Source organism: Bufo gargarizans, chromosome 3 (genome assembly GCF_014858855.1).
Source record: "Bufo gargarizans isolate SCDJY-AF-19 chromosome 3, ASM1485885v1, whole genome shotgun sequence".
NCBI lineage: Eukaryota > Metazoa > Chordata > Amphibia > Anura > Bufonidae > Bufo > Bufo gargarizans.
Genome location: NC_058082.1, coordinates 458,135,997 through 458,157,668, shown reverse-complemented (window position 1 = coordinate 458,157,668; position 21,672 = coordinate 458,135,997). Strand labels below are relative to the sequence as shown.

Below are 21,672 nucleotides of genomic sequence, written 5' to 3'. Positions count from 1 at the left end.
CATTCTGAACGGATCCTTATCCATTCAGAATGCATTGGGGCTGAACTAATTCGTTTTGGGCCGCTTGCGAGAGCCCTGAAACGGATCTCACAAGCGGACCCAGAAACGCCAGTGTGAAAGCAGCCTAAAACACCCGTACTATTAAAATATAAATATATTTATCCCATACTGTGGGAGCCCAGAAAAATTTTTTTAAATGGTCAATTTCGTTCTTTTTCATCACTTCACTGGCCCCCAAAAAATAATAAAATATAAAATCATACACATTCCAATATCAATAAAAAGTACAGATTGCTCCACAAAAATTAGCTCACACAGCTTCGTAGACATAACTATAAAAATGTTGTGTGTCAGAATATGCTGATACAAAGAAAAAATACTTGTAAACTTTTTTTTTTCAGTATTACAAACAAGAAAAACAATACATGTGGTATCGCTGTATTTGCAGTGACCCACTGCATAAAGGAGCTATAAAAATTAAACCCCTAAAAATATGGTGGAATTGTGTTTTTTCAATTCCACTCCATTTGGAATTTTTTCCAGCTTCCCATTACATTGTATGTAAAATTAAATGGTGCCATTAGAAAGTACAACTTGCCTCACAAAACACAAGCCCTTATACGGCTATGTGAACTGGGAGTTATAGCTTCTGGGAGGCAGGGAGTGAAAAACGAAAACAAAAATGGAAAAATCGCTCAGGGTTAAAGAGAAGCTGACACCAGCATGATATAGAGCAGGTGGAGCTGAGCAGACCGTTGTGGGAAAAGATTCGGCAAATCTTATACATTTATGGTGGGAGGGACACTTCAATGCAAGCTGTATAAATTAATATGCATACGTATTCCTTTTGCCATTACGTAACAGTACAGACATTTCCTCAGACAGAGATTCGACTTGCGCAGCATTTTTAAGACAGCAAGGAAGCAGGTGCCACAATATGATCTGAGAAGACACTAGTCCATCGAAAGAAAATACATTGCTGCAGGGTTCTGGCTCTTCAAGCACCAAAAAAGGTTAGTAAACCAAGAATGATCCAATAACGTCTGGAGACTGCACTGTAGGGTGATGGGGGATGTGCCAAGGTAATAGCCATTATAAAATATTCATAAGTATAATAAGCAACTGGAGACTTTTTCATGGGGAAGTTATGTAAATATACAGTATATGCATTTATTCGTCACTGCAGACATTTTGGGGAACCATTTAGATTTTGTGCAAAGGCAAGAGAATGTCCTGAATAGGAAACGTTTGCATTCGCAAAAATATATATATATTTTTTTATGACATTATGCTTTTTTTTTTTTTCAATGAAAAAAATTATAACACTAAAAATGTGCATGCCTTCTAGTTTGGGGGTATCTTATAAAGACTGCCATTGTTCTGTGCTCTTCTCCGGTCACCGTTATAAGCAGCCAATGCTGACAAAAGCGGAGTTGAAGGGGTATTACTAAAGCAAGCTCTCCCCCCCATCCACTGCTGTGACACCCATCCACCCACGAGAACGGGGTCCTGTTTTCCCAATGTGAATGGAGTGGCGGTTGAGAATGTGCACAGATCCTCCCCTCCACCAGTATGGGACTGACAGAAATAGCTGAGCGCTGTACTCCACTACGTTCAACAGTCCTACAGACTTTGAATGGAGCGGTGGTACACCTGCTTGACACAGGTCGACCCCCTTCTTGAAATTGGTGGGGGTCCCAGCAGTCTGACTTGCATTGATCTAACATTTATACCCTATCCAATGGACAGGGGATACATTGTTACCAGAATACTTGTCATACTATCCCGGACTCCTAAAAGAGAGGTTATATCTCCCAGTTACTACTTTATAAAATTATACTGCCCCCTCCTGGGTTCCTGCTGCCCTCTTCACTCCCAGGTGCTGATGTAGACAATGTCCTGAAGATGGCACCAGCATCACAACATTGTCTCAGGCAGAGTCTTGAAGGATTGAGAAGAGGTCTTCTATCAAGAGACTCATCGGAGGAGGCTTGCATTAGTTTAGGCGGCCTGAATTCAGTTTCTGATGTGATTTATAAAAAAAAAAAAAAAAAAAAAAAAAAAAAAAGTATAATTTGGGGGGAAAAAGCCTCGGATCAACAAAAGAAAAACAGCGTTTTAATCAGGTGAACCACAGCAATGTGCCTATATAAACAGTAAAAGGATAGAACTTCAACATCTTTACTCTGGACCAAGCTGGATATAGAGAAATATACCTAGTACACGCCCTTGAGTTTTTAAGTGGTAACACATACTAATACATGATACAAATGTTTAGTTCATCAGTTCTGAGCGTTGTGTATGCACTTGTAGATTCACACAATAGTGATCAATAATTGTGGTCGTCGGACTTTGTGGAGCCTCTTTGTGACCCAAAATGACCATAACCACCTCTGATACCACAACAGGTTTTAGAGGCACTTCAATGCTGTACAACAGCTGCAAAGTTAGATGGCCGACTTTATGCACTAACTGCATCGCACAAATAGTGCAAGCCATTATCCAGAACGAATTTTACAATTTACTTGGTGCATCAAGTCTATGCGCCCTCAAGATCTCTGCTTGCCGTTATTCAGTTGACATGTCCATGTTTGATTTCCATGTGATGGAGACACACAGTTTGTCACAAGACAGAGCTCCGATATGTACAGTGAGCAGTCATCGACAGGAAACCATGAAGGTTCCTTCTGAAACAACTGCAAGAGATCCAGAATCTGTGATAAAACAATATGGAAAGTATTTTGGAAAGTTTCGTAGCTTTCCCTATAATTTGCTAAAACCACATTTTCCCCATCTGTAGTGGTTACCCCATCTTGCAGTTTCCATGGCGAGATGGGGCTAAACACTTGACCTTGGTGGCAGGGCTTACGGAACTAGCCGGGCAGGCCAGTGCTCCACTGTTTCCATTGTAGTGAATTAGAGCCACAGAAACAGAGAAGCTAGGCCTCTCCCGTAATTCTGGGTGATGAGTAATGTTTTGCTACTCTGTTCGTGTTACTCCCATTAACCACAATGGGAGTGCTGGCCCACTTGCCTAGTTCTGTAAGCCCAACCACCTAGGACAGGACTTATTCCCATCTCACAATGGAAGCGGGGACAAACCCTTTTACTTTTTATTGTACTTTATTATAAAATGTTCTGAACAAAACAAAAAAAGTAAAATTTTTCTTGCCTCTACAGGAGCACAAAATGGATATCACTAGAAATTCTTACAGCACATGGACTATACCTTTAAAAGAAACAATGGACAATGTTACCGCACACACTGAAAACGCCACGGGGGGCAGTTCCCCCATCTGCACTATGGATGAAGCAACGCTTAAATACTTCTTTGCATTTTTCTACTCTGTTATTTTTATTATTGGACTGATGGGCAACGGTTTGGCACTGTATGTGTTTTTATGCATACATAGTAAGAGAAACTCTGTGCAAGTGTATCTCCTAAACGCCGCCATTGCGGACCTTCTCCTGATTGTCTGCCTTCCTTTTCGGATAATGTACCACCTCTCAGAAGAGTGGAAAATGGGCATCGTTTTCTGCAAGGTCATTGGCAACCTATTTTACATGAACATGTACATCAGCATTGTGCTCTTGGGCCTCATCAGTATGGATCGTTACGTTAAAGTGAAAAAATCTCAGCGGCGGCATGGTGTCTCGAAAAGGAAATGCAGCATCCAGATCTGCTGCTGCCTATGGGTGGCTGCAGTTTTGTCAGGGATGTTCCTCATCGCTACGCAATCTATTAAAGAACAATCAGCTCCCAATATGTGTTTCCACTATACGCATCGGAAAGACCAAATCTGGCAAGCAGCGTTTAATTACTTTGTGGTCCTCATCTTCTGGATCGTTTTTGTGTTCATGATATTATCCTACGTAAAAATAGGAAAAACCCTTCAAAGGATCTCCAGGGAGCGTGCCTACATACCAAATGCTGGGAAGTACAATACTACAGCGTACAAGTCCTTCGTCGTGCTCTTCATCTTCACCATCTGCTTTGTGCCTTATCACACGTTCAGAATTATTTACATCGTGACCCAACTGAATACGCTCTCCTGTTACTGGGTGGATAAAGTTCACAAGATAAATGAAATCACTCTGATGTTGTCTGCCCTGAACAGCTGTCTGGACCCCATTATGTACTTTCTACTGTCCAACAGCGTCCGGAGGACAGTGACCCGACTCATCTGCAGAACCAGCCGAGATAGCAGTAGAAGTGAAAGCAACACATCAGATCTTCACCCAGGACACACTCTACCTGACAGTATGAACAATGTGTATTCCCAGACTCCTACACCACTCAATAATAGAAGGATCAGAATTATTGTAAGTGAAGACTTGTAGAATAGCACTAGCAGTAAAGAGGAGCTGTCCCCTCTCCTGACATATCTTATTACCTACCTGCATCCCCCATGCAATAACCGTTCTGGAGCATCGATTTTTCGGACTCTGTGTTGTATTCCTTTATTATTCCATCAAGAGGTTATGAATAAATTACTAGCGGTTTGCAGTGAAGGTCCATCAGTGTGTTATCAGTTGCACAGTGACTTCTTATTCACACGTCCGTGAACCACAGAATTCCATGTTCACCATGGACAGCAAAGTTTTTATTCACAGTGATTATCCACTGACCATGGGACAGTTGAAAAACCATGGAGGCATGCTCTACTCTGGTCCATAATGTGACCAAATGCCCACTAAACTCTATGGGTCCGTGAAAACCACTGGCACAACAGTTATGGCATTAGTGTTCTGTCAGAGGTTTTTCACGGACCATTGGTGGGAGATGCCCTGGAAATGGAAGTTTCAACCTAGCAGTGTACATGGAATATGGATGATACAAGAATGTAAAAAAAAATGGACACACTGACAAACACGGATTCTTCACGGATGAACCACTGACCATCTTGTCACAGATGTCATCACAGACGTGTTGTAAGGCCTAGCATTGGCAGCACTGATTGCATAGTGGCAGACTGGAGGGACATAGCCCCAACTGGTAACACCTAGATGGACCTTTGTGAACTGCTAACAATTCATTCATAAATTCTAGAAGGAATGATAAAGGATTGGAAGATCATGGTCTCAACAATAGATGCTCCAATTTATATTAGATGAGAAATGCAAGTTGACATGTCAGGAGAGGTGACAGGTCTTTTTTAGCTGCAGGGGAGGAAAAAAAAAAATCTAATTTATTAATTAGTTAACACACTAAAGTAGCCCTTATACACATGCTAACCATCAAGAGGTTGGGGGCTGCTAGACACCTTTGATGCCACCTTCAAATGAAGTCCATCAACGCTGTTGACCCTCCAGAAAGGTGACAATGAAACTAGTTTAGACACACCCATCTTGTAGCTTTCTTTCACTCATGAACTGTATTAGCTGCCAAATGTCTGCAGGGTGCTACTAATCCGGCTTTTTCACCAGGAAGCCATCCAAAAGTGATGGTCCCAGCTTTCCTCTGTGTCATAGGACATGCTTTTCAAAGAGAGGGGCCGAGCAGTCACTCGAGAGCCGAGGCTTGGAAGAGTTTACCGACAAAAGTGCAGGGCACTTCAGCGGACAAGAAACACCCAGTGGACACTTGCCAGCTAATTATTATATGGCATGTGAGTTCATAAAACCTATTTTTCTGGTTTAGGCCGGCATTGTGAACATCAACATCTAAACGTTTAATCGTTCCTAGCAGTGGCAGCAGTTTCTGGACACTGATCCCCGCTTCCCTTTCATAGAGTAGCACTGAAACTAAACTAATTCAGGTTTCCAATGTTTTTTGGGGTACTGTGTCTCCTTATGGAAAGCGCCTTAGTTGACATGGAGACTTATGGGCTCCTGGAATTCTGGGAAGAAAGGGATGCAAAAGAAGCTCTGCCTCTGCATTAGCCACCAGATGCATATGACAGTGGACTTCTCCTGACAGACCCGATACCAGTCCGGTAGGATCTACATTCCGTGTTTAAACTGAAAAGTTTAGAAACTTATAATAAAATTAAGCTACATAATTGTACAGATTTTGTCTTTTTCTCTGCATGTTTCGTCCTTTCAAAGCTTAGAGCGTTGGCTACAGATATTATCAACTATCCTCAGGATAGGTTGTTAATATCAAACTGGTGGGAGTCCTACTTATGGCACCCGCCCAATCAGCTGTATGAAGAGTGCTGCACCCCGTCTCTCTTGTATTGGTGATTAGATTCTTTCCTAATCACTTCAATAGGACAAACATTACACTGCTGAGATGAACCTGGACATACTCACATTTTCACCCAGGCAGCCTCCCTAATATGAGCATTGCATGCTATGATGCTCTCCTCTGCCCTGTGCTGAATCGTGCAGGCCAAAGGCTTTTTATGAAGATTCGGTGACGTACCAGGCTCTGCACAGGGGCTGCCAGGGTGAAAATGTGGGTATGTCCGGGTTCAGCTCTGAACCTGAACAACCCTTTTAAAAACAGATGTGGGCCTGCACACACTAGTTTTTGTTTTTAAGCAAAAAAATTAAAATAAAAAACATACAAGGCAGATATTTACTTGATAGTACTTTTACAAGTCTTTTCAGTGGTTGGTTTTATTGAAACATGCATTCCTTTCTGCCATTTGAAGTCCGTTAGAAACACTTATAGGAAAAACAACACAGGCACAAACGCCAAAAATGCAAAAAACACAATGTACACTTTTCAACAGAACTTCCATAGACTGTTAGGCCTCATGCACATGACTGTTGTGTGTTTGCGGATCCGCAAAACACGGATGACGTCCGTGTGCGTTCCGCAATTTGCGTAACGGCGCGGACAGCCATTAATATAACTGCCTATTCTTGTCTGCAAAATGGACAAGAATAGGACAGGTTATTTTTTTTTTTTTTTTTGCGGACCACGGAACGGAGCAACGGATGTGGAAAGTACATGGAGTGCTGTCGGCATATTTTGCGGCCCCATTGAAGTGAATGGGTCTGCATCCAAGCCACAAATACTGCGGTGTGCATGAGGCCTAAGACTTCAGTTTTTCACAAAAAATAAAGCTCTGAAAAACTATGGAAAACTGTGCAAATTTTGTTTTCTCTTAAAAAAAAACTAAATAAAAGAATTATTTAATAATTCTTTAATAAAAGAATAATTTAAAGAAAATTGTACATGCTCCATGAGTTGATTTTTAGTTATAAAATTTACAGTAGATGAACGCGAGAAAAAAAGAGCAGGGATCACTACACTCAGCAGGAACAGTACTTGAACTTTGTAATACATTCCCCATGTGTACAGTCCTCAGCATGAGAGGGGAGACGTGCGCAGCGCACACAGCAGAGCTCACACTTCCCACCACAAAGAACCCAAACACTAAGCAATCATGGAGAGACATCTATATAAAAATTTTAAAAAAAGCCACACGGAAGGAAAACGACCCAAAACATGCCCTCTGATCAGAACATTTATGGCATATCTATAGGATGTGATGTCAGGTGCGGGTCCCGATAGGTGTGGAAATGGAGAGGAAGCTGGAAGTGCACAGCTCTCTTTATTACTATAGGATTTATGAACTAGCCGACAGCATGCAAGGACTCCTCCTCGTTGCTGACTGGTGCATGATTGCACCCCAATCTGGAAACCAGATCGTATCCCAGAGGTACCCACACGTATAAAAAATTGATGAAATATCCGAGGTACGGTAAATCTAAGATTATATATATATTATCTTATAAAACATGAATTTGAAAACAGACTGGTACAGAGAGGGAGGGGGGGGGGGGGGCGGGGGGCCACATCGGCTTACAATCTACAATTTTGCTCCTTCTATATCCAGTGGGGGATCTTACTTAGTGTCATGCAGTGATAGCTGTCAGATTGTACATAGAGAGGTAAATGTCAATCTTCTGGACCAAGCATAGAAAGGAGGAGATATACCGATTCTTCTCTCACAACACTATATACCAATTTACTAAGCTCCTTCATATCGTGCTACATGTGGAATAAAATGCATTTCAGTGTTTCAAGTTCACTTTAAAAGGGTCTTCCTATATTTTACTACTGATGACCTATCCTCAGGATAGATCATCAGTATCTGATCGGTGGTGGTCCGACACCCGGGACCCCCCCCCCCCCCTAATCAGCTGGTTGAGAAGGCACCAGCGCTTCTGTGAGCACCCTTATTAACCTAATCAGTCTCCTGTTAGACCCTTTCATATTTGGCTTAGAAAGAAGGGCATATCAGGGAATGGCCACACATGCAGAGTTTTTGATGCAGATTTTCAAGTCTAAATCAGGTGTCAATCATAAAAAGGAAAGAAAGAATTAGGCTAGGGTTAAACAGTGACAAGTGTTGCGCAACATTTATTGTAGTGATAGTCTATAGTCTCGCACTGCGACGCGACAGTCGCAAAAAATACATCCAAGTATGACTGTCGTGTCACCGCATAGACTATCGTTAAAAGCAAGGTCGCGCTTATGCTTATGGATTACTGCTAATTTGGTAATTTGCATGTGGCACTGTGTGTGGTGACACTTGAGGCACTTTCAGATGAGCATGTCCAGTGTGGTAAACACGGTCTATGTGGGAGCACGATTTCCCGTTATGGTCCTTTCACAGGACCACAATACATTCTAATGATTAATAATGCCGTGTGTCTCTGACCTTGCATCTACTGAATTATACTGACTGCATTATGTATGAAAGGAGCAGTGTCCATAACGGGAAATCATGCTCCCACAATGAGAGCGTTTTCCGCACTGGACACGCTCATCTGAAAGCACCTTTGGCTACTTTCAAACTCCGGCAGGGATCAGCAAAAACGTTTCCGTTACTGATAATACAACCATCTGCATCTGTTATGAACGGATCCGGTTGTATTATCTTTAACATAGCAAGGATGGATTAGTCATGAACTCAATTGAAAGTCAATGGGGGACGGACCCATTTTCTATAGTGTCCAAGAAAATTGATCTGTCCCCATTGACTTACATTGTGGGCCATGCCGGATCAGTTTTGCTCCTATTCCATGACGGAAAGAAAACCTCAGCTTGCTGCCGTTTGCTCTCCGGTATGGGAACACAACCAAATGGAACGGAATGCATTTGGGAGCAGTGCGTTCTGCTTAGTCCGTCTTGTCCCCATTGACAAAAGGATCTCAATATCGGAAAATGTAAACGAGTGTGTGAAAGTGCATTAATTAACAGTTTATCAAATAGCTTATTTTACAGAATAAAATTTTGTGAGATCCTCCACTAGAAATGTGTAGCAGGAAACAAAGTTAATTAGTTTTAAGGCATCATGGAAATTATTTGGCTTTTTATTGGCAGCATTTCTCAGAAAATGACATACAGAACACTGTACAAGTTCCCTTTGTATTGCGTCTGTAATTTATCCAGGTAGACTAGACCTCTATCATGCTTATTCCTGTGCCCACATTGCTGGAGGTTTGATAAAACACTTTTTGGGTAGGACTACACCTAGACTACGCTGGAACCATTTTATTGCTAGAGAAAAATGGTTAGGAAAAAACTGCTAAATTTAAAAGATTTCCAAGAACTTTTCCTCTAGAAGCTTCCTTTTTCCTCCATACCTCTGGATAAATCATCAGCTTCTGATCAGCAGGGGTCTGACACCCGGGACCCCCACCGATCAGCTGTTTGAGAAGGCAGCGTGCTCCAGCAGCGCTGCTGCCTTCTCACTGTTTATCGCTGGACCAATGACATCACGACTAGTATCAACTAGCGTGGGCGGGGCTAAGCTCCATTCAAGTTAACAGAGCTTAGTCCCGCCCATGCTAGTTGATACTAGTCGTGATGTCACTGGTCCAGCGGTAAACAGTGAGAAGGCCGCGTCGCTGCTGGAGCGCCACTGCCTTCTCAAACAGCTGATCGGTGAGGGTCGGGTGTCAGACCCCCGTCGATCAGAAGCTGATGATCTATCCAGAGGATAGATAACGGTAATCAGTTAAAACAAAGTGCAGAACCCCTTTAAAGGAAATGTGTCACCAAAAATGTTATGTGCCAGTTAAAACCTTTTTTTTTATTTATTTTTTATCTGTTTTTATTTCCTGATTATTTTTATTTTATTCTACTTCCTAAACATGGTTATGGGGCGGTCATCTTGCCTGAGATGTTCTTAACAGCATTTAAAAAACATTAAAGCGAACCTGTCAGCGGGATTTTGTGTATAGAGCTAAGGACATGGGCTGCTAGATGGCCGCTAGCACATCCCCAATACCCAGTCCCCATAGCTCTGTGTGCTTTTATTGTGTAAAAAAAAAACCACGATTTGATACATATGCAAATTAACCTGTCCCTGACTCATCGCACATACAGGACTCATCTCAGGTTAATTTGCATATGTATTTTACACAATAAAAGCACACAGAGCTATGGGGACTGGGTATTGCGGATGTGCTAGTGGCCATCTAGCAACCCATGTCCTCAGCTCTATACACAAAATCCTGGTGACAGGTTCCCTTTAAGAAGAAAATCGCTTTATGGCAGCCCCATGGGCCACAGACACAATGGTCAGGAGGGGACCTCATTGACTTCTATAGGAGAGCTTTCTAGGCATGCTCTGTGACCTGTGCAGAGGTCATCGTAGAAGAAAAGAATAGATGCACTTTGACAATCACCCATTGTGATAGGAGGATCCTAATGGCAAGCACTCATTAGTATAGGAGGACCGGGAAGAGGCTAATGCAGCGCCTGCAGGCTCTGTACTCACCGCTTCATGGTCCTCAGCCGCTCACTGTGCTGCGACTTCGCAAAGCATAAGGATGCTATTTAACTTATAAAAAAATAAAAATAAATGTAAATTTAACCAGGTCATTTTCTGATGACACGTTCCTTTTAAGTCATTCTAGGAGTGGTTTACAGGGGTAGTATAGCAAATGCCCACAGCAGCTTCTTCTTCTTCAGTTCCTGTCAAGTGAAGCATCACTGTCGGTAAGTCAATACACCACAGCTATATCTATATTTTTTTATCTTTGCACTGGAAATATTAGCAAGCGTCACCGTAAACAGAGTTTAAGGTCACACCACTAATCACACCATTATATGATTAGCAAGTAACCAAAGCAAAAAACACCCAACATTTGTAATGTACACACATATATATTGAGGATAGATTTAAGCTACACTAAAATGGATAAGAGATTTACTTGCATGCAATCAGCATGAATGAACTGAATTAGGATTACTTAAAGATTTATTTTTTTTCTCTAGTCAACGGTTTATTTTATTTCCATCATCACTACAGAATAGAAAAAGAATTTCGACATTAAGAAATTACATTTTTAAAATATCCAATACAAACAAATTTTTTCTTCCCCCCCCCTTTTTCTATACACACATAATTGCAAATATCTTCGTTCCCCAGGAGAGATGCATAGCAACCCAAAAAAACTTAAAGATTTCGTAGATCCCTTGCTGCCGTTACAGCATGTACTTAATAATGCATCTCCGCTATCTACTTTTCGTATGGCTGGCTGGGACCAGCTGCATTATTACCATTGACTTGCTTCGTGACAAGAGCTCATCCCAGTTTTAGAAACATTTTATTAGGGTGCCAGATCTATCCACGTTTTTTTCTGGCTTATTTTTTGCCCCGTTATTGAATGTACATTACATAAAAAGCTATTCCTGTGGACTGCGACTGTTGTCAGCTGCAAAGCCAGTTGTGGCACTCCTATGTCTGACAGCAAGCAGCGATCACTGCTATGGAAAGAAATTAACGCATTCATCATATCAATCAAAAGGTTGTACAACTATTACTCACATCATGTATAAGCTTTATATTCCTATATATTACATACCCTATAGCAGGAATGGCCAACCTGCGGCTCTCCAGCTGTTGCAAAACTACAGCTCCCAACATGCCCAGACTGCCTACAGCTATCAACAGGGCATGGTAGGAGTTGTAGTTTTACAACAGCTGGAGAGCCGCAGGTTGATCACCCCTGCCCTATAGGGTATGTACCCAGGTCTTGTAATCTGGCTGAAATCTGCACCAAATCGAGCAGATTTTGCTGTTGATTTCACCATGGAATCGCAGTGGATCTGCAACACATTTTACCCTCAGCATTGTAAAGGGTAAAACCAAAGATTCTCCAGTGTGTAGATGAGATTTTTTTTTTAAATCCCCTCTACTTTTCTGAAACAGTCCAGCAGTGTGGAGTTGACATGCATAACTCTGCAGCATTCACATCACATGGGAATACACCCAATGAGTGACCTCTAAAACACATTTGGTGTTATTCTTGCTGTCAAAATGCGTAAACACTTGACTGAACCCATGCGGAACGTACAAGTTGATGAGGCCTGTTTTCGGTTTTGTGGCTTCCATTATAACCGCATGCACTGATCACATGGTCCTGCGTACAAGGCGGTCACATTTTGCAGTTTTTACAACCACTGTCTTCTTTGTGTTTGTAGGGTGTGTACAGAAGTCATGAGTAATAAGACCGACTGTCTCCGCTTCACTGCGATCACTTCCACTGGTCTTCCTGTGGTTTACGCACTGATGTTCTTACCAAGCTTAACTGGAAACATCATCGCTCTCGTGATATTCAAAAGACTCAGTCGAAAGACATCGACACACATCTACCTTATTACCCTTGCAGCCTCTAACATTGTTTTATCAACTGGCCAGCCCTTTCAAGTAATGTACTACAGCCAAGCCTGGTCCTGGCCATACGACTCCGCGCTATGCTCCATTGTCTATGAAGGAGTGAGCATACTTACACACTGCAGTATGTGTGTGAGCATCACCATTTTCTGCTGGATTGCGGTCAGTCGTTACGCTACACTAACAAGGCATAAAGAGCGCGGGCAGGTGAAACCAGCAACCACATATGAAAAAATAATTTTGGGACAAATTCTTAAAGCCTTCAGGAACCCCAAATTTGCCTTTTACCTGTGTGTTGGTGTCTGGTTTAGTTTTGCAAGCTTAAATATGGTTTGTTTTCTGGTAAACCTGGAACGTGCGCCAGATAAAGGTTGTTTCGATAAAGAAGCAGAGATTGTTGAGCAAATATACAAGATAACCTCAGTCATAGAGTCGGCTTGCTTTTTTACATTCTTCCTAGTGGTCCTGTTGTTTTACTACTTTTTCATAAAGCACATACAACAGCTCCAAGTCGACAGCTGCATTGGAGAAAAGCATCTCGTTTACAGGAAGGTAAAGCACCACCTCATCATCATTGTGGCTTTGCTGCTGCTCTGCTTCACGCCTTATCACCTCTCCAAGTTTCTCCTGGTGGGATTCAACCACTCGCAGGGATGTCAGCGGCTAAGCGCACTGATAGAAATTAAAAACTGCTGCCTGTGTCTTGCGGAGTTTAGAAGCTGTACAGACCCCATTGTCTACTTTTGCTTAGACGAAACCTTTAAGAAGAACTTTCTCCTTTTTTGGAGAAAACGTTCAACAGGAACAGGTCAGTCCGGCGAGGCAAACCATCAATCCACTGTGCAAACACCAACGTCATCTGGGAGGATTATATAGAGCACAGTGACAAATGAAGATGGCTCCTAATGACTCGAGAACGAGGCCTACAAAATAAAATGACTGCAACAATTTGGAACATTCTTGTGGCAAAAGTGTCCGGTTGCTCTTTGTGCAGCATCAGTAACTTGCTAATAAGCCCTCTGCAATCATAAAAGGATACCAGAGCCCAAAAGCAGCCAACCGACGCAACAGCACAGACATTATAAGTCCTTATGAATATGAACACATGAAAAATTAAACACTTGCCATGGGCAGGAGATCAGAGGCTCCGAAAACTGACTACAATAATCTTCTGCTTCTTGAATAGAAGGACATTTGGGGAGGGAACATGACAGCTGGAAATAGGTAAAGACCTCACAAATTCAATTATTACATGGAGCCTAACAGAGAACTAGGACACTAGTGAACGACTGAACACAAAAATCATCTGATGCCTTGGGGCTGTAAATATGTTCATATAGTGTGAAAGTAACACCTTATCACACTGGTGGGTTGTTGTTTTTAGAAAATGCGGAGGTTGACCACTTTGTACTAAACCAAAAGCCCACACTTCCTTTTTGAGAAAAAATAAATAAAATAAAAACCTTCTTAAGAAATGTTTTGTAAGAATTCTGAGCACTCAGTGGACAGAAACTTCTACGGCCAGGACTAAACACAGATCTTTTGCAGGGACAGCTACAGTCCTAGCCTTGTGGCTCATGCACACAGACATACTATGGATATAATAGGGCTTCCATTAAGGCCTCATGCACACGACCGTTGTTCTGGTCCACATCCTAGCCGCAGTTTTTGCGGCTCGGATGCGGACCAATTCACTTCAATGGGGCCGCAAAAGATGCGGACTGCACTCCGTGTGCTGTCCGCATCAGTTGCTCCGTTACGTGGCCCCGCAAAACAAAAAATATAACATGTCCTATTCTTGTCCATTTTGCGGACAAGAATAGGCATTTCTACAATAGGCCGCCTGTTCCGTTGCACAAATTGCGGAAGGCATCCGGCTTCCGTGATTTGCTGACTGCAAAAAAAGAACGGTCCTGTGCATGAGGGTTAAGTTGCATGAATCATCTGCTGTATATCAGTGGGCCTGGGATTTCATATGAAGGTTGTTCATCAGGTCTCAGAATGAAACAAGTGCTCCATGGGACTCCGGACGTACAGAGGTGATCCCCTTAGAACAGGGGTGGCTCTTGAGCCACATGCCGCTCTTTGCTTCTTCAAGTGAGGCTCTAGCTGTGAAGCCAGGAAGCACTCTTAACCCCATGCTCAGATCCATTTTCCTGATCAGGCACTGTTACTACTTTGCAGCTCCAGCTCACTCTCCACTAGGTCCTGATGCACACAGTGTAAGGACGTAGTACGCGGAGAGCGCAATGTCAGGTCATAGTGCGTGTCATCAGGTCACAGTGGAGAGCATGTCAGACCTGCAGAGTAGCAGGTGCTCGACCAAGCAGGAGCCCAGTGCCTGATCAGGAGAGGGAAGAGATTTTTTTTTAATTATAGAACTGAGAATGTGGGTCTGATCTGAGCATTGGGGGTGGGCTGTCCTGATCTGGAAAATGGAGGGTCTGATCTGAGCATGGGGGGGGGGTCCAGATCTGATCAATGGCGGTCTGATCTGAGCAGGAGGTTTCAGATTTGAGAATGGGGGGCAGATCTGAGCATGGCGGTCTTGTTTGAGCATGGGTTGGTCAGATCTGAGAAGGGGAGATTTGAGCATATGGGGGGGGGGGGGTCTGAGCATGTGGGGGAGATCTGAGCACTGAGGGTCTGACACTAGGAGTCTGATTTAAGCATTGGGGGTCTGATTTTGGGGGTTTGATTTGGAAGTCTGATTAGGTTTGGTGATCTTATTGTAGGTCAGATAAGGATTGGAGATCTGATTTAGGAGTCTGATCTGAGGAGTCTGATCTGAAAAATATTATTTTTATTTTTTTCTCTGCTAATGAATAAGAAAAAATATTTTTTTAGCAGACCCCAGATCAGATGAAAAATATATTTTTTTTATCTTATTTTTCTGATGGTAACTGTGTATGTAAGGTTGGCCACCCCTGCCTTAGAAGCACCATTGTAGAATATCTTCATACATACCAAAGCCTGTATGACAATTCTAAAAGACCCATACAGGTTCCACGAACCTCTCTGCTGCGCGTTTGAACTGTTCGCCAAAATTCATTCCTTACAAAATATATATTTTTACCTTTCCATACACAATATAGCACTATTTAACTTTTGTATTTTTCAGTATAAAGGTAGTATTTTAATGGTTTCTAAGGTCTTATGGAGCCGGCTGTGTTCTTGCTCCACCTCTCTGTCGTACAAACCGATGTAATATGCCAGCAGCCCTAAATTCTAGCGATACAACAGCAAGCGGGACTTTTGGATATCACAGTAGTGTTAGTCAGGATATATAGCAGACAAGTGAGCTTATTAATTGGCACTGGAAAAAACACCACATACTGTGCTGGTGCGCTCTCTCTCTCTCAATCTGAGTGGATGATGGGAGGACGCTGGGTCCAAGTGTTTGCATCCCTTGAGCTCTAGAATATAATGAATACTGCAAATCTGTCTCTGTATATAGTTGTGTGATGACTTTGTAAAGTTACCTTTAGCTGCATTTTGAGAACAACCTGTAGGTGTATATAATTTGTAATATACACTTTATACAGTAAGTAAAATAAATTTAAAAAAAAAAAATCCTGGAACTGGTTTCATTTTTTTTTTTTTAAAAGAACGAAAGACAAAAATACTCGCCGACCACCATCAAAAGGTTGAATTGTACAGTATATGTTAAAAGGGGCTTTGCCACAAGTTTTACAGTTTCAATAACAATACGTTTTAGACAATATCCGAAATGGGAACAAAGCTTAAATAAAGAAACTTTAAATTAATCTGAATGTCAAACCAAGCCATTCAGAAAAGCCAGCAATCCTCTGAGAGGTTTCTTGGGACTGCCAGAGGAAAGGATTCTGCAGGGCCACCCTCCATCTATACAGATCATGTGCATGGTTTATTCAGGGGCTATCACTGCACATGCAGGACATACCAATATAAACCAAGATTGCAAATCAAGCCACAAGAAGCAGAGGTAAGTGACTGACTTCCAAGCTAGTTACCAATGGGGGTTATCTCCTGCTGTACATTTGGGGCCTATAATAGCCTCCAATCTTGGCTCTAGAGGAGGTTCCTCTAATGTGCCTTATTACCTCAGTCATATTTCTAGTCCATTCGTAATTCATACCAGCTGGTGGTATGTCGACAGATGACCTTCATGTGATACGGCAGTGACAATTGGAGCTCTGAACAACAAGATCTGAGCCATTATCCCACAAATCATTTCTAGGTTAGAGCTGCAGACAAAACTTCGGGTTGCTTACAGCCGATACTTATTTCCTTCCAGTAACTTACACTACAGCTGTGACAATTTTTAGTTTTTTATCTTAGCAAAACGACAGTTATTCACTGTGGGCTCTCCCTTGTCCAGCCCTCTAAGAAAAATTTACAAGCAGATCAATTCTAGAGATGGGCAAATTGGTTTGAAAGAACTGATTCGTCTCATGCAGAGTTGTGCTGCGCCTGCGCCTGTGATGAAGTGTCTCCAAAGATGAGGATGCTTTCCCCACCCTACTTAACTGAGAGGGCCAGACATCTTGGCAGAGGCACAGGAGAAGCAGGGCAGTGGCACAGGCCCGAGATGCCCGACTTACAATCAAGCAGCGGGGGGGGGGACCTCCGCTTTGGTGCAGAACCCTGATTGACGAGACAAATCGATTCACTCATCTCTAGTCGATGCAATCAGGTGAGCTCACATATTTTTGTAAGTTGCGCTGAAACTGATTAATCCGTCATAACTGCAGCTCCAGCCTTTGGAGTCTAAATTGAAAGTCCAAAAGAAAATATACATTTTTGGTTACAGAACAAATATAGCAAATATTAATTCTCTTACCTTTACATCTCTGTGAATGATATTATTGTCATGACAGTAGCGCAGGGCTTCTAGAATCTGTCGCATGTAGTGACTGTAAAGAGAAAAGAAATACTGTCTGATCTTCCCATATAATGCATACACAATCTAATATATAAAGCTGAGTGTATGTGTTCGTATGTATGTCACATTTACAATCATGAAATTTGGCACACCGGTACGTTCCTGATATATTCCCCAAAAATGCATTAGCCAATAGAAGATTGGTCACATGACCCTTATAAGCTAATAGAAGCTCTCGGGTCCTCCAGCCTCCACATACACCGTTTTACTCCAGGTTTCCATAACAACCCAGCCATTTATCTTCACTGCTGTAGGAGAACTTTAAAGGAAATCTGTCACCAGGATAATCGCTATTGAAGTAAAGTAAGTAGTACCTTATTTCTAGATGTGCCTTTGTTCCAGCAATAGAGGTTTCTATCCTCTGAAAATCCAGTTTATTTGGTATGCAAATGAGCCAGTAAGGTGCCCAGAGGGGCGTCACTCTTGCAGGAAGGAGCCCAGGCATGCCCCCTGCAACAATGTGTCCACCCTCTAAAAACTTAAAACCCGGCCCCCAGGTCCTGCTAATCCACGCCCCTTATCTGATTAGGCCACACCAGCTCCCACTCCTGGGCCGACGGGGATTGAAAAAAATGAAGGTAAAAATCAACTTCTGTCAGCTCCAGGGGTGGGAGGGAGGGTGACTTTCGCCCTGCAGCTTACACTCAGACAGAACAGTGCTGTTGTCTTAGAGTAAGCTGTTCAAAAGGATATGCCCCCGATCCAGTAAAGGCCACTGTTAAGGGGGTGGGCCCCTGTGGAGGTAGCTGTCAAGGGGGTGGTATGCTGTGAAAGTCACTGTTAAAGGGGAAGGCTACAGTAAAAGGTCAAAGTTAAGGGGGTGGGCTGCTGTGTAGGTCACAGTTTTGGGGGCGGGGTGCTGAAGAAGTCACTGTTACAGTGGATAGTGTTCATATCTTTTGACGACACATACAAACATAAAATGAAATGGATTAAATAAACCCAAGCGAAGCCGGGTCCTTCAGCTAGTATAGAATTAAAGGGGTATTTTCACAAAAACTTCCTTGCAGTTACCAAGACCACTGCTTGTGAGAAGCAGTCATGTAATGGACAGAGTGGCATCTGTGTCAATCACATGACCAGGACAGGTTTTAGCCACTAGACGTGAACAGTAAAAGTTCCTGCCGAATAACAGAAAGCAGAGATCCTGAAAACCATGAGGAATTAATACAGAATGCATATTGGAAAAGTTTATATCTTTTTATTACAAAAAGTTTAACTCGTGTGTGCAGACAATGGAACACACCTTTAAATTGTTAAAGTATGGATAAGCTTTGAAATAAAAAGGGCAAGACGTGTACATTTATATGAAGAGTGCACCTTCTTGAACAAGACATCTATTTTTTCACCCACATTAGGAAAGGTGGACACGTGGTAAGTCTTGTATAAAGGGAATCCGTTTTGTTCATGTTGTCCTAACCATGGGCAGAATGATTTAAGCCAGACATGAGCCGGAGAGGATACTTCTCCTCAAGCTTGGCCCTTTTAAGACTAGGAGGTCTCCAAAACACCCAGGGATTTAAGTTATACAATGTTTTTTTTATTTTTATCAGGGCTCCTTTTAAGAGTCCAATATGCACATGCTGCCCTACCATAAGACCACTTTCACACAGTCTGTATACAGTCAGTATTTTGCATCAGTAAAACCAGGTATGGAACCTACAAAAGTATACGTATGGAAAACATGTGCCTCTTCTGTGTTTTGGACCCACTTCTGGGTTTGGCTTACACAGACGGATACAGAATACTGACCAAATACTGAAAGTGGCCTAAAACTGGACTGCCTCCGCTTTTTTTTTTTTTTTTTAAACTGTCTGATATCAGATTGGCCAACATTACTTAAAAGTAAGTTATGGCTCAAACACCAAGACTATATATTTTAATAAATTCTGTGAATTGTCATGAATAGCTTAGGCCTATAATACGCAGCACACAAGAAAAGGTACCGTTACTAAGCAAGATGACAGTGAAATACAATGTCCTCTACCTAGGTAACAGTGATTGCAAGAATACATTTAAATACAATTGGTAAATTTATAAAGCTTACAGTAAGTGATATTTGGGCCAAAACTGCCAATCCATATAAAAAAATTTAAAATTCTAAAAACACCATAGCCTAATTAAATGTTAATAATTAACCAACGATTTGAATTCCACTTTCCTTTGTCTCTTTTGCGGCCCCAAACGATCCTCAAAAATTTGCCTCTGACAAGCATGAAACGCTAAGCGTTAAAAATGATGCATCTGTCTCATTTTTTTACAGTACAGAAAACTGACATTTTAAACAGGGGCATGTAGACTTTTTATATCCACTGTTTAATAGTGTATGTGTATAGGCCCATCAAGAAAGTGCAAAGTAACCTTCATAAACGTCCACTCCAGGTGCTGCTGGAAAAAAACATATTAAACTTCTAATACTTGAGAAGATACATCTAAAGAAGTGTGAAGGCGCTGAACAGAGAATAGATAATGAAAGCAACAACCCAGCAACTATTGGCAATCCCACCCAAACACTTATGTTACACTTGGGAAATGCGGGTCACACAAGCACCCAAAATAAATAACAGCTAGGGGATCTAGAGGGTGTAGAAAAGGAACACAGACGACCAAGCAAACCATCGAGGAGGTCTTCACTGCTGGCCTCATCTTCTACAATAATCCATCTCTTGTAAGTTGTTACTGAAGAGCGGAAGACAACCACCGTACAACGTAGGAAAGGTCCCGATTTGTGCACAGATGGCTAGCTGGCGTATCAATGTGTTCATATTCAAGTAAGCACACTGATGTGGGCGATTAGAAATTCAATATTTTCTAGGGTTAGCAGACGCTTACCACATCTCGCTGTCAATAACTACACATTAACCGAGGAAACCATTGAAAACCTGACTGAAAAAAAAAACAAAATAAAAACAGTAGTTGCACGGAGAACCCAGCAGACCGGGCACCTGGCATGTTTAAGGGCGCCTTCACATACTGGGGATTGTGTTGCAGAATTTTCCGCAGCTTAAAAATCTGCTCCATTCATATGAATGGTGCGGCATGCACATGGATTTCTGCAAGCCCCATTCAAGTGAGTGGTACTGATTTTCAGTCATTGAAAACTCTGCAACAAAAGCTGCAACATGTGAAAGCACCCCTAAAAGTTTAGATACAGCCAGGAGCCAAGTGCATGGCAAGGACCACAGCATGGGAGGCAGAAGGATATATCACAGGAAGCCAAACTCCATGTAGCCTCAGCTCTAATTTTTCAGATCAGCTGTTGTGGACAGTTCTTCAAGTTCAAGACTGGAAACTTACTATTTTAAGAGTTCATTTGCATGCGAAAAATGCATGTGGATTGAGAACTGTATTTAAGAAGGGGGGGGGGGGGGGGGAAAGCACACTTTCATATTGAATAGCTGTGATGTTCTGCAATAGTTCCTGGCAACAGACTGTTTTCTAATATCTTACTTTTTGAGCTTCCTATTCTGTTTCATAAAAAAATAATGCATGTCCCCATCTTTAACACACCCTCAGAATTACAGAAAAAAAATGGAAGTATAAATAAAAGGATTTAAGGGGCTTCTGTCACCAGAATCATTGTAGTGCTGGTCAGTGACATGTGCGCAGGTCTCCAGAAGCTAGCAATCATGGTCCCACCCCCCCATCTGTGGCTTTAGTTCTGAGAAAACTAAACTTTTAATATATGCAAATGAGCCTCTAAGTGCAATGGGGCATTACCGTTACTCCTAGGCAATTCAAATGGATAAAGATGGAGGCAGCACACTCAAAATTGATGAAAAAGAAGTGTTCCTAATCCATATGCGGCAGTCCAATCATACAGTTGCAAGAAAAAGTATGTGAACCCTTTGGAATTATATGGATTTCTGAAAAAATTGGTCATAAAATGTGATCTGATCTTCATCTAAGTCACAACAATAGACAATCACAGTCTGCTTAAACTAATAACACACAAAGAAGGAAATGTTACCATGTTTATATTGAACACACCATGTAAACATTCACAGTGCAGGTGGAAAAAGTATGTGAACCCTTGGATTTAATAACTGGTTGAACCTCCTTTGGCAGCAATAACTTCAACCAAACGTTTCCTGTAGTTGCAGATCAGATGTGCACAACGATCAGGAGCAATTCTTCACCATTCCTCTTTACAGAACT

General features: G+C 42.0%; 3 protein-coding genes across 6 annotated transcripts in view; 2 read left to right on the top strand and 1 right to left on the bottom strand.

Moving 5' to 3' along the window:
* CASK (calcium/calmodulin dependent serine protein kinase) overlaps positions 1 to 21,672 on the bottom strand; it is a 279,746-nt gene that overhangs the window by 163,306 nt on the left and 94,768 nt on the right. For all 4 annotated transcript variants that reach the window (XM_044283603.1, XM_044283604.1, XM_044283605.1 and 1 more), the window contains exon 5: positions 17,413 to 17,485. In XM_044283603.1, coding sequence (XP_044139538.1) covers positions 17,413 to 17,485 — 73 coding nt within the window. The remainder of the gene's footprint in view (positions 1 to 17,412; positions 17,486 to 21,672) is intronic.
* On the top strand, positions 856 to 6,011 carry GPR34 (G protein-coupled receptor 34). Its single transcript, XM_044283607.1, has 2 exons — positions 856 to 1,013; positions 3,181 to 6,011. The coding sequence occupies exon 2, from the start codon at positions 3,190 to 3,192 to the stop codon at positions 4,339 to 4,341; it is 1,152 nt and encodes a 383-aa protein (XP_044139542.1). The 5' UTR covers positions 856 to 1,013; positions 3,181 to 3,189; the 3' UTR covers positions 4,342 to 6,011.
* GPR82 (G protein-coupled receptor 82) lies at positions 10,502 to 14,275 on the top strand. The gene is made up of 2 exons (XM_044283609.1): positions 10,502 to 10,909; positions 12,398 to 14,275. The coding sequence occupies exon 2, from the start codon at positions 12,414 to 12,416 to the stop codon at positions 13,464 to 13,466; it is 1,053 nt and encodes a 350-aa protein (XP_044139544.1). The 5' UTR covers positions 10,502 to 10,909; positions 12,398 to 12,413; the 3' UTR covers positions 13,467 to 14,275.

What these genes read in the sequence shown, in the direction of transcription:
- GPR82 (XM_044283609.1), top strand. Translation starts at nt 12,414, where the DNA reads ATGAGTAATAAGACCGACTGTCTCCGCTTCACTGCGATCACTTCCACT.
- GPR34 (XM_044283607.1), top strand. Translation starts at nt 3,190, where the DNA reads ATGGATATCACTAGAAATTCTTACAGCACATGGACTATACCTTTAAAA.